We start from the raw sequence: 21,276 nt of genomic DNA, 5'->3' as shown, positions 1-21,276 counted from the left end.
CCATATCCCTATATCTACCTGGCCGTCAAACGAGGCGACGCTTTATGATTGGAGAGTCCGTATGCAGATGACGCGACTTATTCGAGCAAGTTCAGCTGTGGTTTCGATGCCGCCGCTGCTGCTGCTGTGCTCTTCCTCCGGACTACCCTCTCGAATTGGATCAATTTGAGAAAGGAAATTTGGACATCTCTTCTCAGGTCAGGAAGTGGTATTAATTAATCTTGTTTGGCTTTCAACAGGGTTCCCTCCCGTCCATCGATAGTCTTGCGAGCCAAACGGGTTAACGTTAACAAGGAAATAGTGCTTACGCGATTTCTCTTCTGTATTGAAAAGGAGTGGCCCGGGTAGCTAATGGTAGCTAGCATTTGATAACCTGCTGCTGCTGTGCCGGCTCCAGACAGCTTTGTGGCGGCTGGTCGGTCGTGCGAGAGGGACGTGGTTTTCCGCTGTCAGTCGTCTGTCCGGGTTCGAAGAAGCCGTTTATCAACTCACGGTTGCTGCACCGCCCAGGTTATCGTAAATTCTGTACGTTGGTGACCGTGACATCAAAATTTCGTGTAATGGGTTATTTTAGCCAGTGGCATTTATCCAATGGGGTGCAGTGCTTTTTTTTCTTTTTTTTTCTTAGCGCCGCATGCAACCCTTTTTATTTTTTAATACAGACACTATGGAGAACATATTTTGCCTTCAGATTACAACCAACCAAACATCTTTTAAATCGAACCCTATTAACGCTATTTCCTATTTTATTTCTTTTCACAGTTTAACCGAAACTTCACCGAGGGACTCTCAAGCGTAGATCCCTTGTTGCTCTCTGACTGTTGCCCACTCCCTGGATTTATTTCCCCCAAATAAATAAATAAATAAATAAATAAGTCAATTATCCCTAGTCCACCCAATACTAAAAAAAAAATATGGATAAACGTAAGGATAACGAAATCCTAATTTGGAAAGCCAAGCTGGCAGAACAGACTGAGCGCTATGACGACATGGCTAAGTTCATGAAGGAGTTCATCGAGAAGGTAGGAGAGCTGAACAGCGAAGAAAGGAACCTGTTCTCTGTCGCCTACAAAAACGTGGTCGGGCCGATGCGGTCCGCATGTAGGATACTGTCCAACATGGAATGCAAGGATGGGGCCGACATGGTTGCGACCGCCAAGGAGTACCGGGCTTTGGTGGTGAAGGAGCTGAAGGACACCTGCGAAGAAGTTTTGGTTAGCGTCTCTTTCTCTTTCTCTGCTTTGTTGTTTATTATTAGTTTATTTTAACGTTTTAAAACTGCTAATTCATTCTGCACTTTAATGTTTTGTCTTTTTTTTCACCTGATTATCTGTGCTTTTAAATGGAGCCGAGCTATTAACTGTCAAATTGAAATTGCTCGTCACACGTTTTATGACAGAACCCCTCCCTTCCCTGCCTACCCACCTCCCCGACAAGTATTACTTGTCGCTTCCCGTGAGCTCATCTGTTGTATAAATATGGCCTAAGCCAGAGAGGACAAGGAAGTGTTATGCAGTCCTCCCACTGTTCCTGCCTTTTGGGTATCTGGATTTAGAACAATAGGCCTGCAAACCTTCCGGGGGTGTGAACTGACAAGAGGTCGGAGTGACTACTCTAGTGAGGTGTGTCTGGATGAAGGGAGAAGCTGGAGACTCGGCCATTCGGTGTGAAAATGGCTGTATGTACGGTCCCATCTTGTACAGACCATTCTTTGGTGCTTCCTGTATCATCGGTTGAACGGATCGCTTTAGTCGATCTAATGCACCAACAAAGAGCTGAAGGGGTCGACTGTTTTCCGAGACCCATCCGAGTCACACGAATACCCTGAAGCTATAAGGGGCTTGGGGGGGGGGCTTTTAACTGTAGACCGGTTTTGCCATGTGTGTCCTTAAGACTTGAGGCGTCAGTGACTCAGCTTGTGAGCGTTGACATGGAGTTTGTCAGCAGAGGAGGGCGTGTCGGTCTTCTTGCTACAACTCGCTTGTGGAAGCCTGACGGGTACTTGTGCTCACACAAAGAGGTGCACAGACCACAGCAAACAGACAAGCTTTTTGTGTACCCGACTGCGTTCATTTCCTGCTCAGTAGACTGAAACCAGTGGTTGAGTTAGGTTCTTCATCAGTAAGGGCACTTAAATATACACAGGTGGCAAGTAAAGTGTGGGTGTTGCTGATCACTTCTGAAATATCTAATGTTGATGGTTAGTACGGAATGCAATGCCAAACTGCCACTGAGACGGTATGAATATGTTTAAATGTATCATTTAGACTGTAGAAGGTCTTGCATACAATTTTCTACTTCCTCGGTCAATATTGTCCTGCTGTTGAAATTATTTGGTGAATCTGCTTCACAAACCAGCAAAAAATTAAAGCTTAAGATATCGTCATAATCATACTTGGATAGTTGTAATGGCAGCCATACATGAATATCATGTTAGCCAATAAAGTATTAATCAGTAGACCTGTATTTTATAACTTAAAAAAAAAAAAAGAAGATGGAACCCAAAATGCCATGAACATCTTCTATTTTGTGCAGCGTGATTGACAAGAGTATTATTTTGGGACTGTGGTAACCAGGCAGTTGAGGTGCTGGACACGTCTGCATAAAATTCAGTGACTGCAACAGCTCGCCCACAGGGGGTCATGTGAAAAATGAATGGTGGAAATGCTGTATTTTTGTCACAGCTTCAGGTTTGTTGGACGACCTGCGTCCACATGTCTATGGAAAGAGGCTGCGCTCTTCAAACGTGATCCTGGTCTGTTAAAACTAGCAGTTAGTCCCTTGTAGGACAGTGCTGACAGGGATGGGGCGCGAATAGTTCAGAAACTAGGCCAGAAGACAGTTGGGGATACCCTAGAGGCCTGGCATGGTTGCACTTTATTTGAAACTTATCAAAAAAAAAAAAAAAAGCGGAGATCCCCTTCAACTCCTGGTTAGACATAAACGCATGTAAATTATTATATTGAGCATCTTTGCGTTGTCAGAGGAATATTGCTCCCTGGTGGTCGGAAGCCAGTGGGACATGACTTTCACAATTCTTGATTTACATAATTTCTTTCCTTTTTGGGCGGCTTGACCTTCTTTTTCTGTTATCTACTGCTTCTCTAACATTCAGCACCAGTACCTACAGAATGTTGTAACTCCAGTATCATATTCTGTTGCATTGATTTGACATTTTTTTCTCCTTAGGGCCAGCTGGATGATCATTTAATTGCAGATGGAAAAGAGGATCAGGAAAGTCAAGTCTTTTACTTAAAGATGAAGGGCGACTACTACAGATACCTTTCTGAGGTTGCCGAATCCAATAAAAAGGGTAAGTTGAATGTAAAATATTATGTTGAAAAGTCTGGTTGTCCCACCACCACCATCACCCTCCATCAAGTCCTATTTTTGTCCCTATTATACTTGCTCCCCCTGAAGTGGTGATGTGCTCTTTCCTCTTCATGCTGGGAATCACTTATGAAGCTTGCTATTGTTCTACAGTGAACATAGGACTGAGTCAGCATGAGCGACCAAACTAATTTCAGAATTTATCGAAGGCTGAACCAGTATTAAGATACAGTTGCACTGTTTTCACTGCTGCTTCTTAACTGAAACCGTGTCTCACTCGACATCACATCTTTCTTACACTACATTCCTGACCAAACTCGGATTTGAATAAATTGTTCTTCTGATGGCCATGTAAACCTACATTGTGTGTTCATGTGTCTTGTGGTAATTGTAAATTCTCTTGACTCCAGAAACCATCGAAAAATCACAAGAGGCTTATGAGCAAGCATCTAAAATAAGCCAGGAACACATGCACTCCACACACCCCATCCGCCTCGGCCTGGCCCTGAATTTCTCTGTCTTCTACTATGAGATCCAGAACGATTCTAACCAAGCCTGCAAACTGGCCAAACAGGTATGCTCTTGAAAATCTCGTCCGCATCTGTGTCCTCAACATTGTAGATTGTTAAGCATTTTCCCAATGTATTTGCAGGCATTTGATGATGCCATTGCAGAGCTGGACAACCTAAGTGAGGATTCGTACAAAGATAGCACTCTGATCATGCAGCTGCTCAGAGACAATCTGACAGTAAGTCTCAATTCTTCAGTATGTCTCCATTTCCTCCCCTTACTATCATTATTATTTTTTTTTTTTAATCGGGGAGCGGGTTGTCCAATGACTGAAAGGTTGTTGGTTCAAATCCTGCTCCATCCCACTCTCTCGTTGTGTCCTTGGGCAAGACACTTAGCCCTAAATTGCTCCCAATGGGGCTAAGGCATCAGCCTCCCATTGGTGTGTGTGAATGGGTGAATGAGAGGCCTTTGTAAAGCGCTTTGGGGTACCGTGAAGGTGCTAGAAAAGCACTATAGAAGTGCAATCTGTTTACCCTTTTTTTTTTTTTTTTTTTTTTTTTTTTAAATCAGTCCTTTGAATGTAAATGTAAACATCATGGTCCCTTTCTAGCCTGCGTATCAAAGTCAGGGAATTGCTCTTTGCTAAGATCAAAGGGAAGAAACTTTACTCTAAAAGAAAATGAGTGCTTCTTATGTGAATGTTTTGTTTTTTTTCTTCTCACCCACAGTTATGGACATCGGACACTGCTGCAGAGGAGGGTGAAGGTGGAGATGGAGGAGACGAGGGCCAGACTAAGAACTGAAAGAAATGTCTTTGTCTGCAAAATACAACTAAAGAGAGAAAAAAAAACTTTTTACACATTCTTACTTTATTCCTTATTACTCCACTTAAACATTCTACCAATGAAAACAATTGCGACGACTATTTAAAAAAAGAATTAAGACGTTAAAGTCATCCCTTTCACTTTGGAGATTTGGAAGACTAAAGAGAAACAATTATTTTGATTTGTGTATGTTCATGCCATCCCATTTGTGCCGTTTAAGTTGTCGGAAAGCAATTGATAGTTTGGCATCGCTATCAGACTCCTGGATTAAGTGAGAGCAGTGAATCTAATTCTAGAAAAAAAAAGTTGAAAAGATGGAAGCCTGAAATCCCATCAGGCAAATTCTGTTCTGTTCTCCAATTAATAACTGGTAGGTTGACATAAACTGTTTTTCCTTTGCATTTAAGTGTCTCTCTCAAAGTTACGTGGTACGGTTACAGCAGTTCAACTTCAACTTCAAAAAGACAAAATTTCCATTCGGCAGGGAGAGCCTGTGCACTTTACATGCTGGCAACAAATAAATAAATATACAGCCAAGTGGTACCAACCGATGAAATCTTTATTCTTTGCCTTGGTAATCATACCACTGTTTGACTGGAGCACTCCTGATTCGAAAACAGCTGGGTGGGTGACTGGTGGCTGGGGTGTCTGTGACCAAATGGAGGGAAATTTGTAAGTGGGGATAAGGCAATTCTGTCATGCACGTCTCTTGGGATATTACACTGGAATGGGAAAAATGCTGTAACACACAAGTCCAAGTGTCAAGTTTAGCAATTTCCAATGCAGGTTTGTACACGTCCTACCCGAGGATGATATGTTAGTCTGTCAGGTGATTGTCATTTAGAGATTTGGACCGATATTGTTTTGCTATTCATTCTATAGTAGTCTCCAAACGCTTTGTGGAACTGTTTGAATCCCTATGTATCAGCTATGTTATCATGAATAAAACATTTTTAAACCAATTTTGTTGGTATGTTTTCTTTTCTCCCAACAATGTATTTGTATGGTCAATAAAATTTTAATTGTCCAGTAGCGATGACATGGCTTTCCCATGAAAGGAAGGAAGGAAATCATGTATTTTTCAAAAGGGCCTTTCTTCAATTGGAGATTAGGATAGTTAAAACCTCTTAAATGACTGGATCTGCACGGTGGTACTGGAGAATGAAGTACCTGGGTTTTACTCTTTATTCGTTTATTTATTTCTGGCCGGAAAAGTAGGAATGTCGTAAACAAATGCCGCTCATTCGTTCTTATCCGATAAGTCTTTGAAAGCGACGAAATAATTCCAATTAAATAAAACAGTATGACTCCTTCAACTGCCCAAAGTGGTTTTGGGTGTTTAAAGTATATGTAAAATCACAGATAGTCGCGCACAGTTTTCTCTTCTTTTCAATAAAAAAATAAAACAAAAAAATAAATTTGCGAGTGTTATAGTTGGTTTACGTTCATGAACACTATTGTCCTTTCGCCTCCCACGCACCATCGGTGGCACATTTCATAATAAAATGAAGATGGTTCATGCATGAGTTGAAAATATGAACGTATTTCTGTTAAGTCCGAAACCCATAAACAAGCTCAAACGGTTGGGCGGTAAGTTTTCCAGGTGGGCGGTTCTTTTCCTGTGACATCGCGTTACTTGGTTCCGTTCTCTCGGCGCGCTTCCGGGGTATCGTAGCTAGCTTCACCAAACTAGTCAACCTAGGGGGAAATGTTGGTATTAGCATAACAAACCGATCTTCCTGACAATGTGGAGCCTACTTTCATTGTCACTTGTAGTTACTTGTTGGCTGGATGGTGCCTTTCAGCTGAGAGTCACACGGGAGAGCCACAAAGACAGTCCGGTGTTCGGTTAGTATATTAGCGAGCTAACTTAAGCTAATGTTAGCTTTTGATGGGAGTGTAGTCTAACACATTTTCTGGTTCTTATGTCTTTCGTATTTATTTATTTGCTGTCATTAGGACTTATCCTTACACTCAACTTCATAGAATCGTAGGTCATTGAGTGCTGCGTGTATGCTCCAAATAGAATATTAGCACATTAGAGGTGACAATAAAATGTAATTGCTCCAGATTAAACTGGTATCATTTGGGGGTCACTGAAATGACAAAAGTATGCGTATGCGTGGACGTCTGTCGCAATCGTCGTCTGTTTGTGTCCTCTAGATACTTTGAATTCCATCCTGACAGACTACGATGTGCTGTCAACGTCACAACTCCAGCTCCATTCCGTGAGGAAGAGAGACGTCAACACCCATTCCCACCTTGAGCGTCTGGTGAGCTTCACGGCCTTGCAAAGGTACAGCATCCAGTTGTTAATAAGGGTCGTGCATAATTCATCCATCTTATGGGAAGATAGAAGATATTATCACATTTAAAGAGATTTGTGAGATATGTTAAGTGAAAAAAAGCAGCAGAAATAAAGGATGCATGGTTCAGGCGGTGTCAGTTTTAATGTTTTTTTTCTTTTCTTATTTTTAAATGTAGACATTTTAAGCTTTACTTGACAACCAACACGGGCCTCTTCAGCAAAAACTTCAAGGCTGTGTTTGTTGACAAACATGGAAAAGAGAAGGACTATGACATTCAGCTTCAGAACTATTTCACTGGACATGTAGTTGGTGAGTGACTCCAAGGTCTGATGATGTATCAAACCACGATTAAAACCCACGTTTTTTAATTGGTCAAATCGTTTTCTTGTTTAGGACAAGGTGAATGTGGCTGTACTAACTATCTAAAACCATAACTAGTGAATAACTTTTTTTGTGGATATTATAGGGGAAGAGAATTCACGTGTGCAGGCACACATAGACGGAGATGAATTTTCTGCTCACATTCTGACTGACGAAACAGAGTACAACGTAGAGGTGAGAAATCCGTTGGATCAAGTTTCTGTCACTTCTTTTGCACTCATCCAATTTGTCTCGGCACTTGAAAGACCACATTGTTCGTGACCACGCTTCAGCTACCCAAGTGTTAAGAAGTGGCACGCCTGAATGATCTGTTGGCTTTGGTCTGGTGCAATGATTGATTGTCGAGACAGGTGGCTGACGACAAGCACAGTGTGTTACTGTGCAGTTGTTTTATACTGTTGTGACAGCACTGGGACTAAGCGTAATGTTGGCCTGAATTCCGAGCTTTGAACTCTGGTACTAGTTCCTTTCTTCCCTCCTTCGGCAGATGACCTCCCACCCTTAATTTGAGAGTCAGCAGCTGCTTTGGGCTTCTGCCTTCTAAAAAAGCCACTTTTCCCCCCGTCACTTCTGCCTCAGTGATAACTCAGTGAAGACCACTGGCTTTAAGTGCTACTAGTCCAGACCGGCTGTTGTGATGTGGCGCTCTACAAATAATGCTGAATTGAAATTAGGGATGTTCAAAATTAACCGATTATTCATTAATTGTTGATTAAGAATTTAGTCGATGAAATTAAATTAGTAGCAATTAATCGAACCCGACACACGGGTAGTATGTCGTTATATCGGTGTAGTGGCAGGAAAGAGCAATTCTCCTGTAGATACTGTGATGGTCATAATGTACCTAGAACAAGTTACTTTTAAACAACTTAAAAAAAAACTCAGAAAGTTCATATGTGGCCCATTAGAAGCCAACTCTAAGTCAGGACAAATGTTTACGCTGTTTTTACTGGTCTCTAATGTAAAAATGGGTCACATTGGACCATCAACATTATTTGAGGGTTAAATAATGTGTTCCTTACGCATTTTTCAGTGTGAAATTTAGGTTCTTAGGAAAAATCGCCGCTTCTCGAATAATCGTTAATCGATCAATAAGGTCAATCAACTAACGAGTAATGAATTAATCGATAATTTGCATCCCTAATTGAAACAAATTTCTCTGCATTGCTTGTGAAGCCAATGTACTCACTATCAATATTATTTTTACTGAGTAATGCTGCCTCTTTTCCCCCCGTGAATCCAGCCACTGTGGAGGTTCACAGACTCCGAAATCGATAGCAGGGTCCTGGTTTACCGCTCTGAGGACATAAAGAACATCAGCCGCCTGGCCTCGTCAAAAGTGTGTGGTTATGTCCACGCAGAGGCCAATGACCTCCTGCCACAGACGGCCAGGAGGAGCTGGGCTGGCCCAGAGGAAGTGGAACAGGAAAAGGGTGAGCTGCGTTTCTCACAAATTGCGCCTGTGCTCGGAAGGAAAGGTTTCGGGAGGGTGGGGGGCTTACGAGAGGTTACGAATCGCAAAACCGCGCGCAGGTCTGCGCTCGCCAAGCCCTACCGTGGCGGAGTAGACGATGCGGGAGGATAAGACGCGTTTGAAGTGGAGGAAAGAGGAGGCTGTAGCGAGGCAGAGCATGTGGGTGTGATACCTCTATTCACTATAATAAAAGGCTTTTATCTCTGAAAACCCAGCTCATGCTATACACACACACACACACAGCTGACAAGTGGCTATTATGCAACAAGCAACTGTTGGGTTTCCAGCCGCGGTCAGGAAATGTAAAGCATGTATAACGGTTACACAGTGCCAGAGGAGAAATCTCCGATGCGCGCTGCTCGCCTGGCTGCTGGTTGAAAGCACTTGTTGGGGATGTGAGTCAAGGTGAGGGCCTTTACGGGGGAGGCATTTATATTCATGGAGTCGTGGCGCTCGGTGAGATGAATCTGGTCGTCGCCAGTCTTCCTGCCAGCTCACTGTGGGAGCCGGAGCGGCTCACGCCCACTCACCCTAACACTGCGTCGGCAAGTTTATGATGTAATGCTCAAGTAGGCTGTATTTTGATGTCGGATGGAAATCAGTTGGCCGGCAAACAAAAGAAAAAAAAATAATAATCGTGTTTCTCAACGTGAAAATTAGGACGCCGAACTGTCGGATGCGGGAGCACGGCCTACTTCCTGCAGGCCGGCTACATGGAAGCTTAGCCCTGCTTGTTTACTTGAACGTGGGTTATCTTTCCTTACTATCTTCCTCTCTTTCTGTTCCTGCTGCTGCTTCCTGTCAGCTCACCGCCACAGAGAGAAGAGGTACGCCCACGATCACAAGAAGAACACCTGCCCCCTGCTGCTGGTCGCAGATTACCGCTTCTTTGAACACATGGGCCGCGGCCAGGAGAGTGTCACTCTAAACTACCTGGTATGGCAACACGAGGTTGCATATTGACGATTCTTTTTTTTCTTTTTTTTTTTCTTTATTTCTGCTGGTATTATTATCGTCACATAAACACGTTTTCTCCTGCATTTAGCATAGCCAGATGAGTTAGATGGCATTTTTCTATTTTGTTCACCATCATTAAATCATTTTTTCTGTGTTATTGGGACTTCATTTCTACATGGGAATGTTTAATCTTGTCTTTCTTTTATTCCCGCAGATTGAGCTCATCGATCGAGTTGATGACATTTATAGAAATACAACTTGGGATGATGAATTCAAAGGTTACGGGGTTCAGATCCACCAGGTTTGTGTGTGTGTGTGTGTGCGCGGCTGATTCTCTTAAAATAATCACTTTTGCCAGCAGCCTGATAACTGAATTCCAAGTTATACAAGGAAGAGATGATGAGAATGATCCCCCCCAGCGAGTTTGAGAACATCGTGTGTTTGGAGTTAAGTCCTTTGTGTTGTGCCACGTGGGGTCGTTGAATTTGTTCCGCAGGCTGTGGGAGTGAATGGAGACACTGTTCGTCATCCTGCATGTCGCTGCGTATCTCACCGGAAAGATATGCACTCGTTTGGCTGCTCGGAGATGTTTTCAGTTAATTTCCTCGGATAAAAAGTAACACGGAAAAAGCAATCGTACAAGTGTTTAAGTTACAATAAATTTAATGAGAATAGCGCAAACGGTAAACTAAAACCAGGTTGTTTCTTTATTTTTTTGGAGGATCAAGTCAAAGTCAGTTTTAGCCGCGTTCAGACTGCCAGCCAAAATCCGATTTTCGCCCATCCAGGTTGAAACCGGATGGTTCTTTTGTAGTCTGAACAGTCACAAATCACGTCAAATCCGATTTTTGCAAAATGGATAGAAACCACCTTCGGGAGGTCGTTTCAAATCGCATTTGGACGGCTGCGTCTCAGTCTGAACGTCTCCAGACACACTGATTGGACTTGACAGTCCGTGACGTCACTCTACACAACGCAAGACCCAATGCGCCAGACCAGAGAGCGCCATTCCAGGTGTGGAGCTGTAGCATAATGGAGCAGACAGAAGAAGTAGAAAACAGCAGTCCCTGGACAGAGGAGGAAACTCATTGGCTCATAATTGAGTGGGGAGATAGCTCCATTCAAGCCAAGCTCCGGGGTATCTATCACAACAAGTACCGCTGTCGCAATGATATGGCGTCACTTCACATTACAAAGCAGGCTGCTGGCGGGAAAAAAATCCTTAAATATTGGTGGTGATGGGTTTGAGCTCACTAATATTAATTTGAATCTCAGATTATCATCAACAAGGAGCCGACAAAGCCTCCCCCTAAGCAACCCGACTGGGTCCACTACAACATGAAGAACAGCCCCAAGGATGGGAGGGAGGTCTGGGACGTCAAGAGGCTTCTGGAGGTGAGAAGACACACAAAAAATTCAACCGGAGAAATTGCTGCACTGAAGCCATTTTGAGAGAGATTGTTCCACTGCATCGATGGTTTGTCAGAAACGGGAAGTGAAAAGTGTTTTGGTTTTTTTGGCACATTCAGATGTTGCAAGATCGCGTTTCTCCCTTCTTCCCTCAGCAATTCAGCCTGGACATCGCTGACAACGCCTCTACTGTGTGTCTGGCCCACTTGTTCACCTACCAAGACTTCGACGAGGGGACGCTGGGCCTGGCTTATGTGGCCCCCTCCAAACCTCAAGCCCTGGGAGGCCTCTGCCCAAAACGTAAGGGCAGTGTTGCTTGTATCGCTATTTCCAAGTTATTGTCCCTGCTATTTAGAATGTGGTTCTCTGCACTTGACCCGCCATCAGAGGTGGGAGTGACTAAAACGTGACCTCACACGGCAGCCGGCTCGCTGAAATTGTAACCCTGAAATCTCTCTCATCCGTCTTTCCAAATTCTGTCACTTGAGCATTTTCAGTCGTTCTTAAAATGACAAGAGATTCCGTAAACAATCGGCTACATTTTTAGTTATTGCACAACCAGGAAGCAATCTGCTGCTCGCTACCTGTGGGCACCAGCAGATAAAAAAAAAAAATAAAAATACAGGAGTTGACTTCAAGCTGAGCTGCTGCTAAAGAAAGTCGCTTATGTTCTGCATTTGAGACAGTTGAGGCTTCAAGCAAACTTACATACCATTTCATCATTTGCCTTCTTTCTTTCTTCCTTCCTTCCTTTTTTTTTTTTTTAGCGTACTATGCATCCCACTCCATTAAGAAGCCCAGTTTCCTGAACACAGGCCTGACCAGCACCAAGAATTATGGCAAAACCATCCTAACAAAGGTCGGTACACTGTTGCTCAAATGATCATCCTTGACAAATGTAATCACTGGGTGCCCTCTGTTCTGTTGTGCACCATGCCATCGGGCCGATTGTAGGTTTTGAGAAAGTCAGCCGACCCTCTTGGCGGGGACGCTGACAGCGTTCGCCTGTTTTGATCCCTGCAATGTGTCACCAGCTGCTTTGTGCAGCTCTTACTTTCAGACCACTGCAGTGACCTCAGGGGAAGTTCTGGGTTTTCGCGGTTCTTCTTCTTCTTCTTCGTCTTCTTCTTTTCACAAATCCAGCATTGATCCGGTGTTTCGCAATTCATAATGTATGTGTTGTTGTTGCGCTGCCCCAGGAGGCCGACTTGGTGACCACTCACGAGCTGGGCCACAATTTCGGCGCGGAGCACGACCCCGACAACATCCCCCCCTGCGCTCCCAGCGACGACAACGGCGGGAAGTTTGTCATGTACCCCATCGCCGTGAGCGGAGACCACGTCAACAACAAGGTAAGCAGCCGAGAAGCCCCTCGGCCCTAACGGCCGAGCTGCAGATGCAAAACTGTGATCCCAAAGCGTGAATTCCATTTTATAAATGAACGACCAGGCCCGGAATGAGCGCTTGCCTGTTGCGCGAGTCACAGCCGTTCCCGTGAAATCTAAGAAGATGCGCCGGCCGCCATTTGCCCCAGCAGCTGACAAGGCACACGTCTGTGCACTTTGAAGAGTAACGCCACCGGGTGGTCGTGACTCCCTCTGCGTGACCGCACAAAGCCCTCTTCAGCGTAACTGTGAGGGTTAATTCAGTGTGGGACACTAGCGCACCGTGAGATAATGGCAGGTTTACTGTGAAAAATTATCCAATTTCACTCAATTGGTCTAAAAAAAACAAAAAACAATCCATTGTGGAGTGACTGCGCTTTAAAATGAACGTGAGCCTATTTTCCTCCCAGGATATCAGCTTTAAACAGGTTTCACACAGAGAGTATAAATAAATGAGGAGAATATATTGTCATTATTAGGCTAAGAAGTGTCATTACCACATTATGGTTGGTGGTGTGCCATGGGACTTTTTTTTTTTTTAATTGAAAAAAATGTGCTGTTGCTCCAAAAAGGTGGAAAAATGCTGGGTTAAGAGATGATGACGAAGAAAGTGTATGTCATTAACCCGCAAATTCTGGGAAACCGTGTGTCTGTTTCTAAATTGATGCTTTCTGTTTTTGTGGGAAACCTTCATCCGTAGCCTCATTTCTTTCAGAAACACCACAGTCAAGTTGTGTTTTGCATTTTTTTTTTTTTTTAAAGTAAACGCTATTGTTCATCAGTGGGATGGCACGTACGCGGTTTACACGTGTATTGTGTATTTTTTGGCTGCACTCTCGGCGCCGTCACGTCACCAACCACGTCTCTTTCTCTTTTTTTTTCTTTTCTTTCAAAGCGCTTCTCCACCTGCAGCAAGATCTCGGTGGGGAAAACGCTGCGTTTCAAGGCTCCCGTGTGCTTCAAGGAGAGGAACAGCAAAGTGTGCGGCAACTCCCGGGTGGAGGAAGGCGAGGAGTGCGACCCCGGCCTCCTCCACCTCAACGACGACACCTGCTGCACGTTCGACTGCAAATTCAAACCCGACGTGCAGTGCAGGTACGGGGAACCCGACTGCTGCTGATGGATTAGAACAGGATTGGGCAAACTTTTTGACTGGTGGGGCCACAATGGGTTCTAAAAGCTTGACAGAGGGGCCGGAGCAGGAGGAGATAGACGGAGTGTTTTGGTGAGCCGCCTCACAGCAGAAAAAAACATGGGACATGAAGAAAACATGTGCTTTAGTGTCTATTGAGAATGACCAAAAGCATTACAACAAATTCAGTGCCTTTGAAGGCCCACAGTATTTAGCTCTTATTGAAATGACACTGGAAAAACACTGAAAAAATTGATGAAATTCAGCTCTTTTTTTCCTTTTTTTTTTACTAATATTATAATTTCTTCAAATTCGGCGGGCCGGATTAAAGAGCTTAAAGGGCCGCAAATGGTCCCCGGGCTGTAGTTTTTCCATGCCTGTATTAGAATGAATGTAAAGAGGCGTCCCTGCCTGCTCGTTGGAGAGAATCATTCATGTGCGTGCCTTCTCTCTTCTCTCTTTAGCGACAGAAACAGCCCATGCTGTCGGAATTGCATGTTTGAGAAGGCGGAAACGACGTGCCAGGAAGCCATCAACGCAACGTGCAAGGGCACGTCCGCCTGCACAGGTGTGTGACGGCGGATGACGGAGAATTCCGCCGGACTTTCGCGGCCATCGTGATGGTGGATTATATACATCTTCGATCCATGCCGCTTTGTGTTTGTCCCGCTCCGCATGCCAGGCGTCAGCAGTCAGTGTCCACCGCCCGTCAACGCCGAGGACAACACGACGTGCGTGGATAACGGCCGCTGCTCCAAAGGGGAGTGCAACCCTTTCTGCGAGGCCGTTCAGAACCTCCAGTCCTGCGCCTGCAACGGTAAAAGAAGCAAATAAGCTGATCCTGATTATTTAGTTAAAGAAACTTCCCATTGACAAACAATACTTGAAATCATATCAGATGATTAAATTTTTAATTTTTTTTTGCCAAAGTCATTTTTAATCTTTGCTTTAAAAAAGAGATAGTTCTTGTGTTTAGAAGGTGCGTAGTTGTTAACATTTGCGCAGGAACACAGCAGAAACATCTGTGTAATTTGACGTCATCTGCAGAGACGGAGCACTCCTGCAAAATGTGCTGCAGAACGAAAGACGGCGCCTGCTCTCCATTCGTCCAGGCCAACGGCAGCTTCCTTTTCCTCCGCAAAGGGAAACCGTGCACTGTGGGCTTCTGCGACGAGGGCGTGAGTTCAAGTTCCATCACTCCAGCATCCATCTGCAGCGTTTTTGTGTTGTCTTTTCTCGCGTCATCTCCGCTCGCTCCTCCGTTCCGAACAGGGGAAGTGCATGAAGCAGGTGCAGGACGTGATCGAGAGGTTGTGGGATTTCATTGACAAGCTGGACATCAATACCTTTGGTGAGTTACGGACGGACGGAGGGCCTTGAACGAGACGGGGAGCGTCCTGCTTTCTGACCACCAACTCTTCCACCAGGAAAGTTCCTGGCTGACAACATCGTGGGCTCCGTGGTGGTGTTTTCCCTCATCTTCTGGATTCCCCTCAGCATCCTCGTCCACTGTGTGGTAAGACCTGCTCCACATGAATTCCCCCTGATGCTAAATGTTTTGCCAACAGGCAGAGCCTGCCTCCCTCTGACACGTCTGAAGTGGGCACCAAATGCTGTCACGACTGGAATCCTTTCACTTTGTCAAATGCTGAAATGTGTGTAACCGTCTCTTTTACTTTCCTCGTTCAGGACAAGCGACTTGATCAGCAGTATGAGGAGAACACTAAGTGCTTCTACTTCCCACCAAGCGTGAGTTTCTGTTCTCTGAAGCGTTGGTATACAAATGTTTTTCCTGCCAAACTTACCAAACTAACAGCCTGTTTATTTTTTTTAACACATTCAAGCTGGCTCAATGAGTCATGTAATACATTTATTTTTCAGGAAAACATTTTTTTTACAATGTAATTTTTGCATCATTGGTGAGTCACCAAATGCTTTTAGGAAAACTAAAGATCAGCAAGACACTGTTTACTTAAATAATACACACTTTTTCACATTTTCAGACCTGATTACTATGGAAATGAGGCGAAAGTAAAACAAATCACCCCTTTTAACTGGAAGTTAAATTTGATTGAGTTTTGGAGGCTGTAAACAGAGGGTTAATTTTTTTTTTTCTGCAGATCAAGAGACTTGTTTTAAAAAGCTGCTGTACCGATGACAAGTAACGATTTTAAAATGTGCCTAAGCATCAGGCCATTATATAATTATATTACATCTTAATTCAGAAAAAAATTGAAATGGGTTACCAAAAAAAGATAATTAAAACAAAACAGCGTCAGACAGCGTCGGATGGGTGGAAACCCTGAATGATGTGTCACCTTCACTCTTTACCTTGGAACTTTTGCTCCGTTCTCATCGGAACTGCAGCAGATGGCGGAATTTTGTAGTAGACCTCCAGCCATAGGTGAGTGCGTGTACCGTGGTTTGGTGTTGCGATGCCCCTCGCGTCCACGGTGGTGCATGGTCAGTGGGCCCCACACTCGGGATACTCCTGCAGTCGCTTCCTCCTCGATGTAATCACTGATCAGGCTGCATTTTCACACCACGTACACTCTCTGGTTTGTCTGAGAGGCAACGTTTGAAAAACAAGCCAAAAAAAAAAAAAAACATGACTTGATGCTACTTTGAGCTCCCCGCTGCACGCATGGCCCCGACCTCGGTCACATCTGATCAGAAATTACCTCAAGAAAGCAAGATGACTTTGCAGGAGTATCCAGACAGAGTCGACTCCGACGCCGTGTCTGTCAGCATTTTCCGTTTGCATCCGCTGCCGTTCAAAAAGACACCAAAATTGAAAGTGGCCATGTCTGTCAGGTGATTGTTGTTTCTATTCATTTTTTTTTTTCTTTCTCTCCACCGTCCCCGTTGTCATTTTCCTCAGTGGCCGTCTTCACTGTGTGAAGTGCTGTCATCAGGGTTGTTGGGGTGGACAGCACTGACACTGAGGCATCGTTCACGCAAAGTCTTTTCTCATGGGTGACATTTGTGGCATGATACGAGCAGGATGAGATCGGGGGGGATAATAGTGTGGCTCTGTTCAGGTGCGACAGTGAGTCCTTTAAAGGTTCAGTGTGTCATATTTGAGATTTTGAAGAAGAAACAGTTTAGAAACAGATTTTAGATTGCAGCGTCTTTCACTTTCCCTCCCCTCCCGGAACTTGCCAGTGAACTACAGTGTCCTGCGCGCCCAAACCTGGATACCTCGTCCACCTTCTTCTTCGTTGGTTTATTTGAAGACGCAAGCAGTCACCCTGCTTTACACACTGGACCTTTAAATGTTCAATCAGGTGCAGTAACTGTGGAGCCCTTGTGCTCCTGAAAGGACTGAACTTATTATTGACATTAGTAAGTGTCCGCCATGAGAAATGTTCCTTACTTTTTTTTAGTTCTACTGAGGGTGACGACATGCAGACAGCTTTACAGATTTTTCAAAGGTGTCAGATGTCAACGGCAGGAACTGTTACCTGCTGTTTAGCCAGAAAGATGTACCTTTATCTCTGTTGGTCCTATCAGGAACAAATCCCACGGCACTCAGAGGCATCATCTTACCAATTCCGGCCTCTTAAGTTTGCCGTTTTTGCGTTTCAGAGCCAGGAAATGCTGAGCAACCTGGAGTCAGCGTCCGTGCGTATCGTCAAGCCTCGTCAGCATCAGTCCTCCTCCGCCGGCCGGACCGTGCTTTCCTTTCTGCCACCGGCACTGCAGCAGCAGCACCACAGCCAGGCCGGAGCCGCTCCCACGGCCAGCAGCAGCAGCAGCAGCAGCAGCAGCAGTACCAGTACCCCGGCCCTCGGCCCGAGTTGCGGCCTCACCCCGGACAGCGCTGGGGGCCAGCGGATGGCCACAATCCAGGAGGACATCAGCGACTCTCACCTGGCCGAGGAGGGCCAGTCCGACGACTACCCAACCGCAGGAGCCTGCTCGTCGGTTACGAAATCCTCCTACGAGGATCTGACCGATCAGACGCAGCCATCCAGGGACCGGCGGCGCCTCAAGAGGCAGGAATGCGTTGACACAAAAGAGACCGAGTGCTGAGGGAGACCCAGAAGTACCGGTGTGTGAAAGCTGTTACACTATTTTGATACCAGTCGCAGGAAAAAGGATATTTAAGAGATAAGATCATATCAACCAAGTGTAGATGTAGGTGTAGCCCACATAGCTATACTTCAATACATATTGTACCTTTATAGATACCTGGTGCAGAACAGTCAGAGAGGATATGTGCAGCCTTTGGCCAGAAGGTCTGTAGAAAATCATTACCCCCTCCAAAGGCCTAGTGTGTAATATTTAGTGGTTTAAAAAAAAAAGAAAAAGCACCCTTGCAAACCCATAATGACTTGTTTATCACGTGTAGCACTTTGCCACACTCCGCTGTCAGAATAATTGCAGCTTTAGAACAATAAATGGCGATCACGTTGGTAGGCTACATTGCCTGTCCTCCAGCAACTTTTTTTCTCTCTTTCTCTCTGATCAGCTAATTCCATCCATGTCCATCCTTGATCTTTCTTTACGAGCTGTGACGTCAAGCTAAACCATCATGAAACCCCAAGAAAATCCACTTCTGGGTTGGTTGAGTATTATCGCTGTAGATCCCTGAAATTTAACACATCGGGCTTTTTTTTAAAAAATCTAATTACTTGCGTGAAACCAGTGGGATTAAGGCGTCAGCCGCTCCTGAAGGTGGCTCTTGAAAAGGGAGCAATGTTATTAGATCAGATGTCCAAAGAGAGAAGCCTGAGGTCCTTGGGGGTTTTTTCTAACTCAAGACTGTGCACTAAGTCTTCCGTTAGTGCTTTTATCAGTGAAGCGATGTCATGTAATATTGTAGATGTTAAAAAAAAGAACCGCTGCAGTGTCCCACACGGAGGAGCCGATCCAGCTCTCTTGACTGAACCTGTGTCATAATGCACTTAAATGTTGTTTTTTGTTCTTGCTCTTACTGTGCTGCCTCTGTAACTGGCTGGACGGCGCTCTAGCATATGCACCCTTTCTGGTGCAAGGTTTTAATGTTAAGTTCTCTGGGAGTCGAACATCGTTGTGTGTATGTGTGTGTGGGGGGTCCCTTCCCTGTATGGTGCCTTCTCATATTTTGTGCCTAAATGCTTGGCGCTCAGTTTTTTTTCGTTCTTTGTAGAAGCTCCCAGTAGATGACCCATAAAGCCAGACAATCTTTCATTTGCAAAGGATTCGCTCCGTTGGGTCTTGGAGGTCTGTTCTTTTTGTGTGTGTGCCTGTGTGAAATACGCACCTGATCTGATTTAACGTCTCACCACTGTTGCCTGCTGTCACGTTAAGAGTTGTGAAATATGTACCTGTAGAGACTTTTAACAATGTTGCTGGATGAAAGTGAAGTTACTTGAGTGGATGTTAGAAGTGTAAAATATAATGTGTATATTAATATTCCAATGCATACTAATGTTAACCCTTCAAGTCTCCCACTTGCCTCAACGCATCTGAAAATAAAGATCTTTATTGTGCATTTTAAACTTCAATCACACCGTTTGCTGTTTGACACAGTACAAATAAGAGCTTCTTCTCCATACAAAAAACTGAATTAGTTCAATTTCTAAATATTCATTCAGCCCTGAATCATCTGAAAGCCGTCACTGGCCAGAGAGAAGACTGCTCTCAGGATTCTCGGGGTCCACGTCTCCCCAGTAAGGCAGCATGAAAGGCAGCTGTGTCAAACGCCCCTCCAGCAGCTCCCACAGGTGATGAGCCACAAACTGATTCCCCTTCTCTGACAGGTGCAGCCCATCACTCAGGTAGACCGAGTAGTCCTGCCGAGCAGAAGACACAAGAGACTTGTAACGGAAAACTTTGAGCTACAGCTCAACTACAATTTTGAAGCCTGCTGTCCAGGTTTACTTTACACCTGTTTTCAGATCTCTGTTGTATTTTGGTAAATGAAAGTGACATTTCATATGACGTGGTTTCCAAAGTCAGTCTTGGTACCCACCTGTCCATCTTTCTGCATGAGTGTCCACAGGTCCAGAACATCTGAACCACAATGATTTGCAGCCTGCACACATGCCTGAGCGTACTGTCCTGCCACAGAGTTGTGACGATTGAGAGGGCTCCCTGGAAAAAATGATGGATTTAAGAAAAAAAAAAAAAAAAAAATCACTTCCAGGTGGGCACACAGAGCCGTTAGAGTGACGACAGAAGCATGAGAAAGAAATGCATGGAATAAAACCTTTTAAGATGCACTCTTTCTCCCAGGTCTGCTCATGGATGGGTGGAGGAGTGATGAAGATCACTCTGTCTGCGGAAACTCCAGCTGAAGCCAGCAGCCTGGCGATCTCCTTCAGGTTCTCGGAATACTCCTGCAAAGGGACGTGCTGCTGGGGGTTTTTATCTGCAAGACAGGACCGCACGTCAAGTTTTCAAACACACAACACCACGTTGAGCATCGTCACGAACCTACTAGATGTACCACTGGCCTTTGTGACATCACAAAAGGCTGATTTCCAGACTTGTTTGATGTTTCCATCACACTTCCATCCACACCCACTGAACAGTTCAGCCAACATAAGAAGTTAAAGGTGGACCTTTTTTTTTTTTTTAATTTCATTTTATTTCTGGAAGTTCATTGGCAGGATGAAGACACCTTATTGGTAGAAAACTGCAACAGGAACTGGAACGTTAAGTCTACTATGGATGTACTCAGTGTTTCTGTGAATGGTACCTTCCAGTGCGCAGTCATTGCTGCCAAAGAACACCGTGACAGCAGATATGTTGTTGTCTGCCGAGCTCTGACAGCCGATGAGTCGAGGCAAAAGAATCTTAGCCCACCTGGAGTTATATCCAGACAGTCCCCTGTTCACAACATCGCACTTCCTGGAGACAAAATACACATCCGGTTCGGATACCGTAGACAGGACAGTTTACATCCAAACAAGTATAAGAAATCTCATCCCCCAGCTTTGAATGGCTAAAAGTACAACATTGGATGGAATTAGGCTGTCTAGATAGCCGAACCAATAGGACACTTGCACAATGGATGTCAATTACTTACCTTTGTAGTTTGTGGGCTATTTCCGCGCCCCAGCCATTCGTTTGAAATGAATACTGAAAGATAAAGCATCGACTGAATTACTTTGACACTTGGTTAGAAGCTAACGGCATATGGTGGCTAAATTTAACAGAGAGGTAAATGTTACAAGAAGAGCTGTATGAAGTCTGACCTGTGTGATTGAGTCTCCAAATAAGATCACTCTCGGCCAAACTATGGTTTTGAATTTGGACATAATGAGTGTTTGGTCTCCGGTAGTGTTGTGCCGTATTCCGCACGTCTGTCGCGAAATGCACAGGCTAAAGGGAGCGCGCATTCTTTCAGTCACTTTGGTTTATAATGGAAGCAAATAGTTGTCGTGTCATATCAAGAAAGGGTGAAGGGTATATTACGCATATTTATGAAATGTTTATGAAACCACAACAAGGATTTGTATCACATTTTAGACATGACATGCGCGCTCCCGCATCAAGACGTGCATTTCACGGCAAGGCTGAAGAGTTTTTGGTGACTTCCGGGTTTCTTTCACACGTTAATACGAGCCGG

At 44.6% G+C, this 21,276-nt stretch overlaps 3 protein-coding genes across 5 annotated transcripts; 2 read left to right on the top strand and 1 right to left on the bottom strand.

Annotated features, from left to right (window-relative positions):
* The first annotated feature begins 55 nt into the window (after window positions 1-55).
* Window positions 56-5,629, top strand: LOC142883212 (14-3-3 protein beta/alpha-1-like). 2 transcript variants are annotated; one of them, XM_076017907.1, is made up of 6 exons: window positions 56-197; window positions 763-1,214; window positions 3,190-3,313; window positions 3,741-3,904; window positions 3,983-4,078; window positions 4,572-5,629. In XM_076017907.1, exons 2-6 carry the CDS (start codon window positions 915-917, stop codon window positions 4,644-4,646), a joined length of 759 nt encoding a protein of 252 aa, XP_075874022.1. In that variant the 5' UTR covers window positions 56-197; window positions 763-914; the 3' UTR covers window positions 4,647-5,629. The 2 variants fall into 2 exon arrangements, with proteins under 2 accessions (XP_075874022.1, XP_075874023.1); XM_076017908.1 differs by lacking the exon at window positions 56-197 and adding an exon at window positions 318-510.
* A 678-nt stretch (window positions 5,630-6,307) lies between these two features.
* On the top strand, window positions 6,308-19,201 carry adam17a (ADAM metallopeptidase domain 17a). Of its 2 annotated transcripts, XM_076017873.1 has the most exons (20): window positions 6,308-6,515; window positions 6,831-6,963; window positions 7,152-7,285; window positions 7,443-7,531; window positions 8,601-8,790; window positions 9,637-9,767; window positions 10,003-10,089; window positions 11,064-11,183; window positions 11,354-11,498; window positions 11,966-12,057; window positions 12,398-12,550; window positions 13,479-13,678; window positions 14,180-14,283; window positions 14,398-14,532; window positions 14,763-14,893; window positions 14,988-15,066; window positions 15,143-15,231; window positions 15,405-15,464; window positions 17,304-17,769; window positions 18,190-19,201. In XM_076017873.1, the coding sequence occupies exons 1-19, from the start codon at window positions 6,413-6,415 to the stop codon at window positions 17,748-17,750; spliced, it is 2,622 nt and encodes an 873-aa protein (XP_075873988.1). In that variant the 5' UTR covers window positions 6,308-6,412; the 3' UTR covers window positions 17,751-17,769; window positions 18,190-19,201. The 2 variants fall into 2 exon arrangements, with proteins under 2 accessions (XP_075873988.1, XP_075873989.1); XM_076017874.1 differs by lacking the exons at window positions 17,304-17,769; window positions 18,190-19,201 and adding an exon at window positions 16,083-17,273.
* iah1 (isoamyl acetate hydrolyzing esterase 1 (putative)) lies at window positions 19,170-21,195 on the bottom strand. The gene is made up of 6 exons (XM_076017875.1): window positions 20,903-21,195; window positions 20,734-20,786; window positions 20,404-20,555; window positions 19,912-20,073; window positions 19,675-19,796; window positions 19,170-19,495 (listed from the first exon to the last, which is right to left on the bottom strand). Exons 1-6 carry the CDS (start codon window positions 21,044-21,046, stop codon window positions 19,319-19,321), a joined length of 810 nt encoding a protein of 269 aa, XP_075873990.1. The 5' UTR covers window positions 21,047-21,195; the 3' UTR covers window positions 19,170-19,318.
* Between the last annotated feature and the right edge of the window lie 81 nt (window positions 21,196-21,276).

This window comes from Nelusetta ayraudi, unplaced genomic scaffold, assembly GCF_046127955.1.
Source record: "Nelusetta ayraudi isolate G7.1 ecotype Tasmania unplaced genomic scaffold, CSIRO-AGI_Nayr_v1 ptg000007l, whole genome shotgun sequence".
In the NCBI taxonomy this organism is placed as follows: Eukaryota; Metazoa; Chordata; class Actinopteri; order Tetraodontiformes; family Monacanthidae; genus Nelusetta; species Nelusetta ayraudi.
Note: the sequence above shows the minus strand (reverse complement) of the source record. Positions and strands in the feature narration are given on the sequence as shown.

Excerpts from the sequence above, each read along its gene's own strand:
- LOC142883212 (XM_076017907.1), top strand. The coding sequence starts at position 915 with ATGGATAAACGTAAGGATAACGAAATCCTAATTTGGAAAGCCAAGCTG. Across the intron at positions 1,215-3,189 it reads ACACCTGCGAAGAAGTTTTG|GGCCAGCTGGATGATCATTT; the intron begins GTTAGCGTCTCT and ends TTTTCTCCTTAG. Across the intron at positions 3,314-3,740 it reads TGCCGAATCCAATAAAAAGG|AAACCATCGAAAAATCACAA; the intron begins GTAAGTTGAATG and ends TCTTGACTCCAG.
- adam17a (XM_076017873.1), top strand. The coding sequence starts at position 6,413 with ATGTGGAGCCTACTTTCATTGTCACTTGTAGTTACTTGTTGGCTGGAT. Across the intron at positions 10,090-11,063 it reads ACGGGGTTCAGATCCACCAG|ATTATCATCAACAAGGAGCC; the intron begins GTTTGTGTGTGT and ends TTTGAATCTCAG. Across the intron at positions 12,058-12,397 it reads GCAAAACCATCCTAACAAAG|GAGGCCGACTTGGTGACCAC; the intron begins GTCGGTACACTG and ends GCGCTGCCCCAG.
- iah1 (XM_076017875.1), bottom strand. The coding sequence starts at position 21,046 with ATGCGCGCTCCCTTTAGCCTGTGCATTTCGCGACAGACGTGCGGAATA. Across the intron at positions 20,787-20,902 it reads TTGGAGACTCAATCACACAG|TATTCATTTCAAACGAATGG; the intron begins GTCAGACTTCAT and ends TTTATCTTTCAG. Across the intron at positions 19,797-19,911 it reads GAAAGAGTGCATCTTAAAAG|GGAGCCCTCTCAATCGTCAC; the intron begins GTTTTATTCCAT and ends CATTTTTTCCAG.